Source organism: Mobula hypostoma, chromosome 27, assembly GCF_963921235.1.
Source record: "Mobula hypostoma chromosome 27, sMobHyp1.1, whole genome shotgun sequence".
In the NCBI taxonomy this organism is placed as follows: Eukaryota; Metazoa; Chordata; class Chondrichthyes; order Myliobatiformes; family Myliobatidae; genus Mobula; species Mobula hypostoma.
In genome coordinates this window covers 27,827,238-27,841,242 of record NC_086123.1, presented here as the reverse complement: position 1 = coordinate 27,841,242, position 14,005 = coordinate 27,827,238, and the positions used below count along the sequence as shown (strand labels likewise).

At 45.2% G+C, this 14,005-nt stretch overlaps 1 protein-coding gene across 1 annotated transcript in view; it reads left to right on the top strand.

Moving 5' to 3' along the window:
- mn1b (meningioma 1b) overlaps positions 1–13,802 on the top strand; it is a 183,604-nt gene extending 169,802 nt beyond the window's left edge. The window contains exon 2 of the mRNA XM_063034453.1: positions 9,954–13,802. Coding sequence (XP_062890523.1) covers positions 9,954–10,138 — 185 coding nt within the window. The 3' untranslated portion in view covers positions 10,139–13,802. The remainder of the gene's footprint in view (positions 1–9,953) is intronic.
- The last annotated feature ends 203 nt before the right edge of the window (positions 13,803–14,005 follow it).

Here is a 14,005-nt window from a genome sequence, read left to right as displayed (position 1 = left end):
GATATTTAGGGTGACAAATGGCAGTTCACTACCGTCGGCTGGTGTTTGATGTTCCTTCAAACTTCTCTCGTCCACTCTGTAAGGTGCTGCCACTTCCTGGGGTTGAGTACAACGTGTATAGGCAGTAATTCAGTATTTCAAACAGTTCAACCTACTCAAGGGATAGACAATAGAAATTGTAAACTTACACACACACACACACACACACACACACACACACACACACACACACACACACACAAAATGCTGGAGGAACTCAGCAGGCCAGGTGGCATCTATGGAAATGAATAAACAGTCGATGTTTCGGGCCGAGACCCTACATCAGGACTGAGAAGGAAGGGGAGAGATGCCTGAATAAAAAGATAGTGGGGAGGGGAAGGAGGCTAGCTGGAATGTGATAGGTGAAGCCAGGTGGGTGGGAAAGGTCAAGGGGTGGAGAAGAAAGAATATGATAGGAGAGGAGAGTGGACCATAGGAGAAAGGGAATGAAGAGGGGACCCAGGGAGAATAATTAGTCAGGTGAGAAGAGGTAAGAGTAGGGAATAGAGGAATGGGGAGGAGGGGAACCGGTAGAGAAATCGATATTCATATCATCAGGTTGGAGGCTACTCAGATGGAATATAAGGTGTTGCTCCTCCACCCTGAGGGTGGCCTCATCTTGGCACAAGAGGTGGCCATGGACTGATACTTCGGAATGGGAATGGGAATGGGAATTAAAATGTTTGGCCACTGGGAAGTCCTGCTTGTGGCGGATGGTGTGTAGGTGCTCGACGAAGTTAATTTAGAGCAGAATATATTTCAATCCAGGCCAATAATTAGGTAAGAAATCACAAAATGATATATCCAGTGATGCCAGCCATTGCAAAATCATGGAACTTCTTGCCATACTATATCCTAGTTTTTGGGATTGGTTTCTGTCATTGGCTACCATTGTTTTCTGTACATGTTTTAGTGGCTGCTTGCAGTTGTGGGACATCTCCTCTGCTTTGTCCCTCCTCTACAAAGTTCTCCGTAAAAGCATTGGAGCCTACTTTCTTTGATAATTCAGCATTTCCCCTTGTTTCGCAGGTCAGATTCACCATTAGAATAGCTGATAGAATCTACTGCATTGAGGGTTCACCGTGCATGAAGAGCTTTTAGTCATGGAGTCATAGAACAGTACAGCACAGAAATAGGCCACTTGGCCCATCTAGTCTGTGCCAAACCATTTAAACTTACTCCCATTGACTTGCAGTGGGACCACAGTCCCCCATATCCCTGCCGTCCATGTACCCATCCAAACTTCTTAGACATTGAAATCATGCTGTCATGCCCCACTTTTGCTGGCAGCTCGTTCCACACTCTCACAACCCTCTGTGTGAAGAAGGTTCCCCCCATATACCCCTTAAACTTTTCACCTTTCACCCTTCACCCATGACATCTGGTTGTCATTTCATTCAATCTCTGGAAAAAACCTGCTTGCATTTGCCACTCATAATTGTGTATACCTCTATCAAATGTCCCCTCAATCTTCTACATTCTGAGGAATAAAGTCCTGACCTATTCAATCTTTCCTTATAACTCGGGTCCCCCAGCTCTGGCAATGTTCTTGTAAACATCCTAGTGTTGTGGGTTATCTTTAATTAGAGCCAGCCACACTCACATTTTTGGCCCCCAGATGGTGAAACTCCCAATCAATGGATTGGTCAGCATTAGCTGGAAGCTGAAACCATTCCAATAAGCAGAAATCACAAAACCACAGTACGCCTGGGTAGCAGTCAAAATGCATGAGAACGGTGGACATTTTCCAGGGCAATTGAATTCAGCCCCCAGTGTGTCAGCGGGTTGCGGATGACCGGAGAAGACATCGCAGCGACGCTCAATCCTAGCATCACAGATATTTGAACTGAAGCACAAGGCTGGCTGAAATCTCTCCTTCCTAGCCCAGGGATAGTCGGGGACTGCTTATCCAGCTTTCCTGCTTATCCATCATTACATCTGCCAATCTGTCAGTTTGCATTAGACATTTGCATTGTTTCATGTTTGGCCAGATAGTGCATCTATGTTTCTCAAATAACAGGAGCAATTTATCATTTATATTGCTCAGTTCATTTGTATATACTGTACATAATGTGATAAATATTGAAATATACGTTTGATGTGTTTGAGGATTGTAAACCTAAGCCCCAACGAGGGGAGCAGAGAAAGCCCCTGAGCAGCGGAAGGTTACTCTGTGCATTGCCGGGGAGTAACGCAGGGACTTTGACTGTCAACGAATGATGGATTGATAAAACTGCAGGGGTCTGGTGCTGGAGACCCAGTGCTTTTGACTTGCTTTTGTGGGTGTGCTGTTTGATGCAAGAGGTTAGAAGGAGGTTGCAAGAGGAGAATAGGTCACTTTAAAACAAAAGGTGTGTGACACATAGTCAAGGCGAGTTCAGCTATGCAAACTTACTCAATTGTTTCCATGGAAATGGCTCTAAGTTCCATTTTCATAAATAACTTTCTCTTCCAGCTCAGTCTCTAGGGGCTGTGCACTGATTGATCCTCCAAATAATGCAGCTGAGTGACGTCACGAGGGACCCCCGAACTGGCAGCAGCATTGGCGCTGTGGTACTCCCCTCCTGTGCGGCAGCAGTTCACTGTGCATTCCCAACCTGCAACTCTGCTGCTTTTGTCTGAAAGCCATCGCAAGAATTGCTTGGCCTTTTATGTTCTCCCCCCAAAAGAAATTTACAAGAATGCACAATTGTTCTTCTGGAGGTCAACGGCAGTTTGTAAAAACAGGAATGTTATTTTTTTTAATGAGTACTGTCTGATTATTGTGTTGTTCACGGCCTCTTTGTCTTAGTCCCACAGAATTGTGTCTCCTGGTACAGTGTGTGATATAGATGTCAATATGGGTCCATTAATACTGTTTTTGTATTGGCTAATGAGGAAGTTCCAGTGTGGGTGTTCCTGACACTTACTTTTCCCTTCGTTTGACTCATTATTGAAGGCTCTTGTGTTGCCATATACTTTTGAATTATGGAACATAGAACAGTACAAGCCCTTCAGCCCACAATATTGTACCAACCCTTTAAAATACTCCAAGATTAATTTAATGCTTCCTCCCATATAGCCCTCCATTTTCCTTTGATCCATGAGCCTACTCAGAGTCTCTTAAATATCCCTAAAGTATTGGCCTAAAACATCAGACCTGGCAGCAGTTTTGGTGCATATATATGTATACATATCTCTCTGTCCCCTCTCCCCTCTCCCCTCTCTCCTCTCCTCTTTCTCTCAAATCTATGTCTGACATCCCCTCCCCTAACTTTCCTTCCATTTCCTTGAAGTTATGTTTCCCTGAAGTAGCCATTTCCACCCTGGGGAAAAGTCTCTGACTGTCCACATGATCTATGCCTCTTATCATCGTGTACACCTCCATCAAGTCTCATCTCATCCTCCTTCTCTCCAAAAAGAAAAGCACTAGCTCAATTGACCTATCCTCATAAAACAAGTTCTCTAATCCAGGCATCATCCTGGTAAATCTCCTCTGTGTCGTCTCTGAAGCTTTCACATCCATCCTATAATGATGTAACCAGAACTGAGCACAATATACCAGGTATCAATTGAAAGCTCATAAGGTTTTCTCTCTCATTTATTCAGGGAAGGGGCAAGTAGTTCTGAAAGTTTGTCACAGACTGGGATTCAAATGTTCATTCTGTACCTTGGCAGTGAAATGTTCAGCAAGTACCTTCTCTGAATGATTTAGGTTCCATTTCAACAGCATGAGTTAATTAGCCCATTCTGATGGGCATGAATATTTCAAAGTTCAAAGTAAGTTTAATATCAAACTACATAGATATCTACCTTGAGGTCCATTTTCTTGCAGACATTCAAAGTTCCAAAAAAGTTCAAAGTACTTTTATTATCAAAGTATGTATACTATATACAGCCTTGAGATTTGTCTCTTTACAGGCGGCCACCAAACAAAGAAACCCAATAGAACCCATTAGAAAAGAAGACCGTCAAACAGCCAATGTGCAGAAATAAATTGTGCAAACAATAAAAGTAAGCAAATAGCATTCAGAACTGGTTCATCAGAGTCACTGAGACAGTCACAGCTGATCCAAGTTACAGGCAGCAACCTCAGTTCAGTGCAGAGATGAGTAAACCTCGTGAGCAGTGAGCTGAACACTAGCCCTTCCCTTGCCTCCAGCCCTGACATGCTGACCTTTTCAATCTGGCCTGGCGCCTAAATCAGCCAAACAGTGATGATACAATCATTGTTGATAGAATCTCAGGTGGTGACGAGAGGGCATACAGGAGCGAGATATGCCAACTAGTGGAGTGGTGCCGCAGCAATAACCTGGCACTCAACGTCAGTAAGACGAAAGAGCTGATTGTGGACTTCAGGAAGGGTAAGTCGAAGGAACACAAACCAATCCTCATAGAGGGATCAGAAGTGGAGAGAGTGAGTAGCTTCAAGTTCCTGGGTATCAAGATCTCTGAGGATCTAACCTGGTCTCAACATATCGATGTCGTTATAAAGAAGGCAAGACAGCGGCTATACTTCATTAGGAGTTTGAAGAGATTTGGCATGTCGACAAATACACTCGAAAACTTCTATAGTGGTACAGTGGAGAGCATTCTGACAGGCTGCATCACTGTCTGGTATGGAGGGGCTACTGCACAGGACCGAAAGAAGCTGCAGAAGGTTGTAAATCTAGTCAGCTCCATCTTGGCCACTAGCCTACAAAGTACCCAGGACAACTTTAGGGAGCAGTGTCTCAGAAAGGCAGCGTCCATTATTAAGGACTTCTAGCACCCAGGGCATGCCCTTTTCTCACTGTTACCATCAGATAGGAGGTACAGAAGCCTGAAGGCACACACTCAACAATTCAGGAACAGCTTCTTCCTCTCTGCCATCTGATTCCTAAATGGACATTGAATCTTTGGACACTACCTCATTTTTTTTTAACATACAGTAATTCTGTTTTTGCACATTTTAAAAAATCTATTCAATATACATAATTGATTTACTTGGTTACTTATTATTGTTATTTGTTATTTTATTTATTATTATTCTTTTCTCTGCTCGATTATGTATTGCATTGAACTACTGCTGTTAAGTTAACAAATTTTATGTCAACACTGGGAATTCTGCAGATGCTGGAAATTCAAGCAACACACATCAAAGTTGCTGGTGAACGCATCAGGCCAGGCAGCATCTCTAGGAAGAGGTACAGTCGACATTTCGGGCTGAGACCCTTCGTCAGGACTAACTGAAAGAAGAGCTAGAAAGAGATTTGAAAGTTGGAGGGGAAGGGGTAGATCCAAAATGATAGGAGAAGACAGGAAGGGGAGGGATGGAGCCAAGAGCTGGACAGTTGATTGGCAAAAGGGAAATGAGAGGATCATGGTACAGGAGGCCCAGGGAGAAGGAAAAGGGGGAGGGGGGAAAACCCAGAGGATGGACAAGGGGTATAGTGAGAGGGACAGAGGGAGAAAAAGGACAGAGAGAGAAAGAATGTGTGTATATAAATAAATAACGGATGGGGTACGAGGGGGAGGCAGGCGTTAGCGGAAGTTAGAGAAGTCAATGTTCATGCCATCAGGTTGGAGGCTACCCAGACGGAATATAAGGTGTTGTTCCTCCAACCTGAGTGTGGCTTCATCTTTACAGTTATGTCTATCCATGGCCTCTTCTACTGTTGAAAAGCTCAAGCCCGAAAGGGCAGTTACAGGCTATTGATTTCAGTAACATACATCAAAGTTGCTGGTGAACGCAGCAGGCCAAGTAGCATCTATAGGAAGAGGCGCAGTCGACGTTTCAGGCCGAGACCCTTCGTCAGGACTAACTGAAGGAAGAATGAGTAAGGGATTTGAAAGCTGGAGGGGGAGGGGGAGATGCAAAATGATAGGAGAAGACAGGAGGGGGAGGGATAGAGCCGAGAGCTGGACAGGTGATAGGCAAAAGGGGATACGAGAGGATCATGGGACAGGAGGCCTAGGGAGAAAGACGGGGGGGGTGACCCAGAGGATGGGCAAGAGGTATATTCAGAGGGACAGAGGGAGAAAAAGGAGAGTGAGAGAAAGAATGTGTGCATAAAAATGAGTAACAGCTGGGGTACGAGGGGGAGGTGGGGCCTAGTGGAAGTTAGAGAAGTCAATGTTCATGCCATCAGGTTGGAGGCTACCCAGACGGAATATAAGGTGTTGTTCCTCCAACCTGAGTGTGGCTTCATCTTTACAGTAGAGGAGGCCGTGGATAGACATGTCAGAATGGGAATGGGATGTGGAATTAAAATGTGTGGCCACTGGGAGATCCTGCTTTCTCTGGCGGACAGAGCGTAGATGTTCAGCAAAGCGGTCTCCCAGTCTGCGTCGGGTCTCACCAATATATAAAAGGCCACATCGGGAGCACCGGAAGCAGTATATCACCCCAGTCGACTCACAGGTGAAGTGATGCCTCACCTGGAAGGACTGTTTGGGGCCCTGAATGGTGGTAAGGGAGGAAGTGTAAGGGCATGTGTAGCACTTGTTCCGCTTACACGGATAAGTGCCAGGAGGGAGATCAGTGGGGAGGGATGGGGGGGACGAATGGACAAGGGAGTTGTGTAGGGAGCGATCCCTGCGGAATGCAGAGAGAGGGCAGGAGGGAAAGATGTGCTTAGTGGTGGGATCCCGTTGGAGGTGGCGGAAGTTACGGAGAATAATATGTTGGACCCGGAGGCTGGTGGGGTGGTAGGTGAGGACCAGGGGAACCCTATTCCTAGTGGGGTGGTGGGAGGATGGAGTGAGAGCAGATGTACGTGAAATGGAGGAGATGCGTTTAAGAGCAGAGTTGATAGTGGAGGAAGGGAAGCCCCTTTCTTTAAAAAATGAAGACATCTCCCTCGTCCTAGAATGAAAAGCCTCATCCTGAGAGCAGATGCGGCGGAGACGGAGGAATTGCGAGAAGGGGATGGCGTTTTTGCAAGAGACAGGGTGAGAAGAGGAATAGTCCAGATAGCTGTGAGAGTCAGTAGGCTTATAGTAGATATCAGTGGATAAGCTGTCTCCAGAGACAGAGACAGAAAGATCTAGAAAGGGGAGGGAGGTGTCGGAAATAGACCAGGTAAACTTGAGGGCAGGGTGAAAGTTGGAGGCAAAGTTAATAAAGTCAACGAGTTCTGCATGCGTGCAGGAAGCAGCGCCAATGCAGTCGTCGATATAGCGAAGGAAAAGTGGGGGACAGATATCCGCAGGGATCGCTCCCTACACAACTCCCTTGTCCATTCGTCCCCCCCATCCCTCCCCACTGATCTCCCTCCTGGCACTTATCCGTGTAAGCGGAACAAGTGCTACACATGCCCTTACACTTCCTCCCTTACCACCATTCAGGGCCCCAAACAGTCCTTCCAGGTGAGGCATCACTTCACCTGTGAGTCGACTGGGGTGATATACTGCGTCCGGTGCTCCCGATGTGGCCTTTTATATATTGGTGAGACCCGACGCAGACTGGGAGACCGCTTTGCTGAACATCTACGCTCTGTCCACCAGAGAAAGCAGGATCTCCCAGTGGCCACACATTTTAATTCCACATCCCATTCCCATTCTGACATGTCTATCCACGGCCTCCTCTACTGTAAAGATGAAGCCACACTCAGGTTGGAGGAACAACACCTTATATTCCGTCTGGGTAGCCTCCAACCTGATGGCATGAACATCGACTTCTCTAACTTCCGCTAGGCCCCACCTCCCCCTCGTACCCCAGCTGTTACTCATTTTTATGCACACATTCTTTCTCTCACTCTCCTTTTTCTCCCTCTGTCCCTCTGAATATACCTCTTGCCCATCCTCTGGGTCACCCCCCCCCCGTCTTTCTCCCTAGGCCTCCTGTCCCATGATCCTCTCGTATCCCCTTTTGCCTATCACCTGTCCAGCTCTCGGCTCTATCCCTCCCCCTCCTGTCTTCTCCTATCATTTTGCATCTCCCCCTCCCCCTCCAGCTTTCAAATCCCTTACTCACTCTTCCTTCAGTTAGTCCTGACGAAGGGTCTCGGCCTGAAACGTCGACTGCGCCTCTTCCTATAGATGCTGCTTGGCCTGCTGCGTTCACCAGCAACTTTGATGTATGTTGCTTGAATTTCCAGCATCTGCAGAATTCCTGTTGTTTGCGTATTGATTTCAGTGACTGGTTACCAGAAAAATTGTGATTAATACAGTAGTTAGTCATTTCATTTGCTGCCAGCAAGTCATTGTTGTGTTTCACCAGCATTCACAGGAAAACAAAGGAATACTACAGAATCAGTTCAAAACTACACCCAAAGACCGACAAACAACCATTGTGCAAAAGAAGGCAAACGAAGCAAAATATATAAATAAATAGATGGATAGATACAGATAAATTAAAAAATAATATTGAGAACATGAGTTATGAAGTCCTTGAAAGAGAGTCTGTAGATTGTGGAATTACTTCAGAGTTGAGGTGAGTGAAGTTATCCAGAAGCCTATTGGTTGTAGGGTGGTAACTTTTCCTGAACCTGGTGGTGTGGGACCTAATGTTTCTGTACTTCCTTCCTCAATTGCAACAGCGAGAAGAAACATGGCCAAATTTCTGCTTGCCTGCAACATGAAATAGGTTTTAGGAAAGTCATAAATCCTCAGCGTCTCAAGAGATACAGCCGAGAAACAGATCCTACAGTCTATCGAATTAGCACTGACCATTAACTACCCAATTAATCTAATCCTAGATTAATCCTTCTTTTATCCTCTCCACATTCTCATTGATTTCTCTCAGATTTTATCACCATCTGCACACTAGGGACAACTTACGTTGTCCAATTAACCTACCAATCCGTATGTCAGTGGAAGGGAGTACCTCACAACCACAGTGAGAACCTACAAATCGCGCAGATCCACACCTGGGGTCAGGATTTTGTCACTGTGAGGCAGGGACTTGACTAACTATGGCACGTTGCCCCCAGTTTATTGTCTCAAAAATTGGCCAACATTTGCCTGTTGGTGATCTCACTCTGAAGGATAAGGCACCCTGATGAGTGGTAGAAGATCAAACCTGATGCAATGTGGTGTGCTGTTCAGAACTTGGAGACTGACACCTTGTTGGGGGCAGAGAAGAGGGAACTTTCTCTGTATTTAGTTCATAGTTCAAAGTTCAAGTTTAAATGTCGTTCAACCTTACATGAATACAGTCAAACAGAATAAGGTGAAAAACACAGTAAAACCAGTCACCCACATCACAAGGCACATATAAGACAGCATGTACATATGATATTAGTAAACTACAATCCAGAACCCTGAGTTGATGAGTTCATGTCTTCAACCTGTTTTTACCCATCAGTTTGTAAAGGGTTGACTTTAGATCCATCCCCTCTGCACTGTACCTAGGAAAATGGATGATGGGATCAATGCCTTCCATCAGCCAAGTCCTCCAGAAGACCTGCGATTGCTAGGTTTCTAGTGAGAGAGAGAAGGAGCCTGTGGAATGTTGAAAATATTGGAGTGAACAGTTAGTTTTTGATGGACTGTAGACCATGGTCTCCCTTTGGGGGCTTTGCTGTTGCTTGCATGGTGGGTGGTGGGAATGCTGATGCTTTATGCTAGAATAATTTGGGGGAGAGGAAGGGGGAGGGTTAATGCTGGTTGTGTGTGGGAGGGGGCAGGGGACTTTGGGGTTCTCACATCTTTTTTCTGCCATTCATTCTTTGGGGTTTTTTCCTTCTGTCTCGAGGATGTCCATGGAGAGCAAGAATTTCAGGTTGTATATTGTCTACCTTTTCTGATATTAGATGGAACGATTGTTTGTGGAAATACAGGCTGTTTTAATAACCACTGCCAAAACTACAATATATTGAGCTCCATAATGATATATTCAAGGTTAAAAGCTGTGTGTATCTGTGCTTTCTTGTGCATGTGATTCCATAAATACGTGTATGTCTGGGTTTCTAGGCAACTTGCTGACTGTATGTATTGATTTTTTTTTTCAGCCCAGGACAATTCCCAAAGCAAGGCTTTGATGGGCCCGGTCGGGAGTCATTCTCAGCATCTTTCAGTCCACAGTACTGACCTCATGGACTCTAAGCCACAGAGCCCTGTGCAGTCATGGATGGCATCACATTCAGACATCAGTTACAGAGCTGGGACGTTCGCCGCTGCCTTGACTTGTATATAGTTGGAGGAATCAAGAAATGGGAGAGGAAGAAAGAGACTTCATTTTGTTAGGCCGATTGGAAAGGGTTACCAAAACCACGGAACAAAAGTTTTACATTAACATCTTTTAAGTCTTTAGGGGTACATTTCTGTGCCTGGTCATAATGTTGTGTGGTGTGATGCTTCTAAATTGGTTTGGAGAAGTCAGAGAAGAAGAGCTGCAATATTCCTTCTGGCTGGCCCATGTGGTCTTCCATTTCAATCTCTCAAACCCTGGTCAAAGTCCTTCACTAACTCACTATGAGAAATGGTTGCTCATGGCTGAAGTAATTTTCCAATTATGCCATCCTGGTGGTCCCACCTCGATCGGTGTCTGTGACTACCTCAGCTATAACCAGAGTGCAAGAAGAGCTGTGATGTTAGGCCCGCAGCTAAAGAATAGCTTTCAAGCTGTGCACGGAAAAGTGCCAGTCACTGATGAGAAGGCAAACGTTTCCCAGTCATCGTCACTCAGGCAGAGTACAAACTGTTGGAAGAATTCATATATGGAACATAGACCGTAGAACATTACAACACAGGGATGTTGTGCCAAGCCAGCTAAAAAGTAAATAAAAAAAAAACCCAAAACTAATCCCTCCTACCTACATAATGTCCATATCCCTCCATCTTCCTCATATTCATGTGCCTATCTAAACGTCTCTTTAAAATTTCTAATGTGTTTGCCCCCACCCCTGATGTTCCCTCTAAGGACCAGTGTGTGCAAAAATCTTGTACCGTGCAATTTTTTTGCCTAGTGACAACAACATGTGTGCACTGAGTAATTTCTTCAATAAAAGCAATATAAGTAAGTCAGTTCTAAGATCTGCAGACAAATCATCACAAACTCCGCCTTGTCAACAGAAACCGGGGAAGGAAATGTGATTGTGTACAATCGTGAAATATACATAACGTGCCAATGAGGTAGACAGTGACAATCTTTTGTGTGCTAGTGGCAAAAGATGTGGGCTCACGCACACCTTAGAGGGTACATTGTCCACCATCATACCAGGCATCCATGACTGTCTGAGTAAAAAACTTCCCCCTCACATCCCCTTTGAACCTACCCCCTTGCACTTCCAATGTATATCCTCTAATATTAAGCGTTTCAACCCCTGGGAAAAATTTACTGCCTGTCAACTCTATCCGTGCCTCTCATAATCTTAAACACCTCTATCAGATCTCCCCTCAGCCTTCACCACTCCAGAGGAAACAACCCAGGTTTGTCCAGCCTCTCATGGTAGCACATGTCCTCTAAACCAGGCTGCATCTGCAGGGGCAGAGGGAACGATTGACGTCTTAGGACACTTAGGGCAGTCTGGCCTGTTAAGTTCCGTCAGCAATATTTTTTTGGCTCCAGGTTACAGTATGGGCAGCGCAGGAACATGGTTGTTAACACAACGCTTTTCAATGCCAGCTGTAAGATCAGGGTTCCCTCCCCTCCACTGTCTGTAAGGAGTTTGTACCTTCTCCCTGTGAAGATGTGGGTTTCCTCCGGATGCTCCAGTTTCCTCCCACCTTCTAAAGATGAACAGTTAAGGACAGTGAGTTGTGGGCCAGAAGCCTTGTGACACTTGCAGGCTGCCCAGCTGGTTTAACTTGATGCGAATGATGCATTTCACTGTACATTTCAAAGCACATGTGACACATAAAGATAATCCCTTTCTTTTCAATCTGTGTAGTTCCTTGAGTTTCCACTCAGGCAGGAAATGGGAGCCCGCAGAAGAGTGAGAGATTAAATGGTTAAAAACAAGAGATTCTGCAGATAAACAGAGATTCTGTTCCCTGTTTCTTGTCGGCTCACCAATCATCTAGAACAGGGGTTCCCATCCTGGGGTTGGGAACTAGACCAATACACACAAAATGCTGGAGGAACTCAGCAGGTCAGGCAATATCTATGGAGGGGAATAAAGAGTTGATGTTCAGTGTGAGGCTTTTCATCAGGACTGTTTGTGAGTGGGCAGGTGAATCAGATCAGAGTAACCATAGGTCTCCTCAGTACAACTGTTCCCTGTTCCTTGCTGGCTCACCAATCTTCTTATATTCATTTCCTTCTGACACAAAAGGAGAACATTCAGCCCATTGCTTATACTAGCTCTCAGACAAATCCCATTCTTCCATTTATTTCTCTGGAACTTGGTCTCTCACACACCTATTAAGTGTGAACTCATACCTCTACCACACACCTACTTTACAGTGACCAATTAACCACAGAACCATTGGAATGTGGTGGGAAACTTGGAGCATCTGGGGAAATTGTGGATGGTGGGGAATGCAGTCACAGGGAGAACATACAAACTGCGTACGGACAGCACTGAAGGTCAGGCTCGAACTTAGGTCTCTGGAGCTGTGGGAAAATTCAACCTGTGACAACCCTTTGCCCTCCTGTATAAATTGAGTTATGGTTAGTACATTCCCCAAGGATGCCACTGAATGGTGATGTTAAAGGTCTGGACCAATGATCATTTAAAGCATGCTAACATTTCAATAAAGTTCAATTTTACAAATTGACACCTTTTACTTTAAAATTTCACTTTTAAATTAACATCTTCCTCAACAAGATAGAAACATCTTCTTTCTAATCTAACTTTCTAGCCTTGACTGTTGACTGTATTTTACATGACGAATGTTCAGGTGTGCTTGACCAGACTTGGAGTAGAGCCTTGACAACAGAATCCACCCTCAGGAAATGTCCGGAAAATGCTTGAAGAGTGGGAAGTTGGCAAAAGGTGACACTAATTTATTATGACTTCTGCTTTTCAGTAATGCACATGGGCAGATTCCACATTACACTCTCCTTACAGAGCTCTTGTTCACAGGAGATGCTGCCCATCCCTTGCAGAACCTTGTTTTTCACTGTGGAGTGGATGACTTGACTCCCAGTTATCTCCTTCTGCGGCTCCAGGTCACAATGTTGAGTAACTTGTCAGGACGTTGGAATGTTGATCCGTTAAGGAATATTGCAGCTCGATATTCATGGTCAAGAGTCAATTATTTGTAGTCTGAATTCAGCCTAACCACATCCCAGCAGAGTCAAGCCAAGCCTAACCAAACTGGGCCCAAGGGAACCATGGGTCTCAACCACACAGGATCTAACTTAACCAGGCCTATTCAGACTGGGCCCAGACGAGTATGGAGTAGGCAAACCACACAAGGGAAGGCAGGTGAAAATTAACCCAGGCTTATTGAAGGAAGGCATAACCATACATTGGTGATTAAATATAATAAACTCCAATAACCTTGCGTACTTGGGACTTCGGTGGTGCAAGAACAGCAGCTTTTCTAGACTATTGGATACTATTCCATTTAATACCCTTTCACATTATAAATTCACCTTTTAAAGATGTTATCCAGTATTATAACAAGTTTCCCACTGAATCTAGATTTAATGGAGATATTCACTCGTTATGCACCACGTCATACGATGTGGGCGATCGTGATGTTTCCATGACCATGATTGTCCCAGGCAAACTTTTCTACAGAAGTAGGTTGCCTCTGCCTTCTTCTGGGCAGTGTCTTTACAAGATGGGTGACTCCAGCCATTATCAATACTCTTTAGAGATGGTCTACCTGGCGTCAGTGGTCGCATAACCAGGATTTGTGATATGCTCTGGCTGCTCATATGACGATACATCACTTGCTCCCATGGCTTCACGTGATCCTGATCGGGGGGGTGGGGGGGTGGCTAAGCTGCTGTGACACATTGCCCAAGGGTGACCTGCAGGCTAGCGGAGGGAAGGAGCGCCTTACACCTCCTTTGGTAGAGATATTTCTCCACCCTGCCATCCCAAAGGGGACTTGCTCACCTTAAGTCCAGCGAGTTCCATGGGAGGATAGGAACAGTGTCACTGCA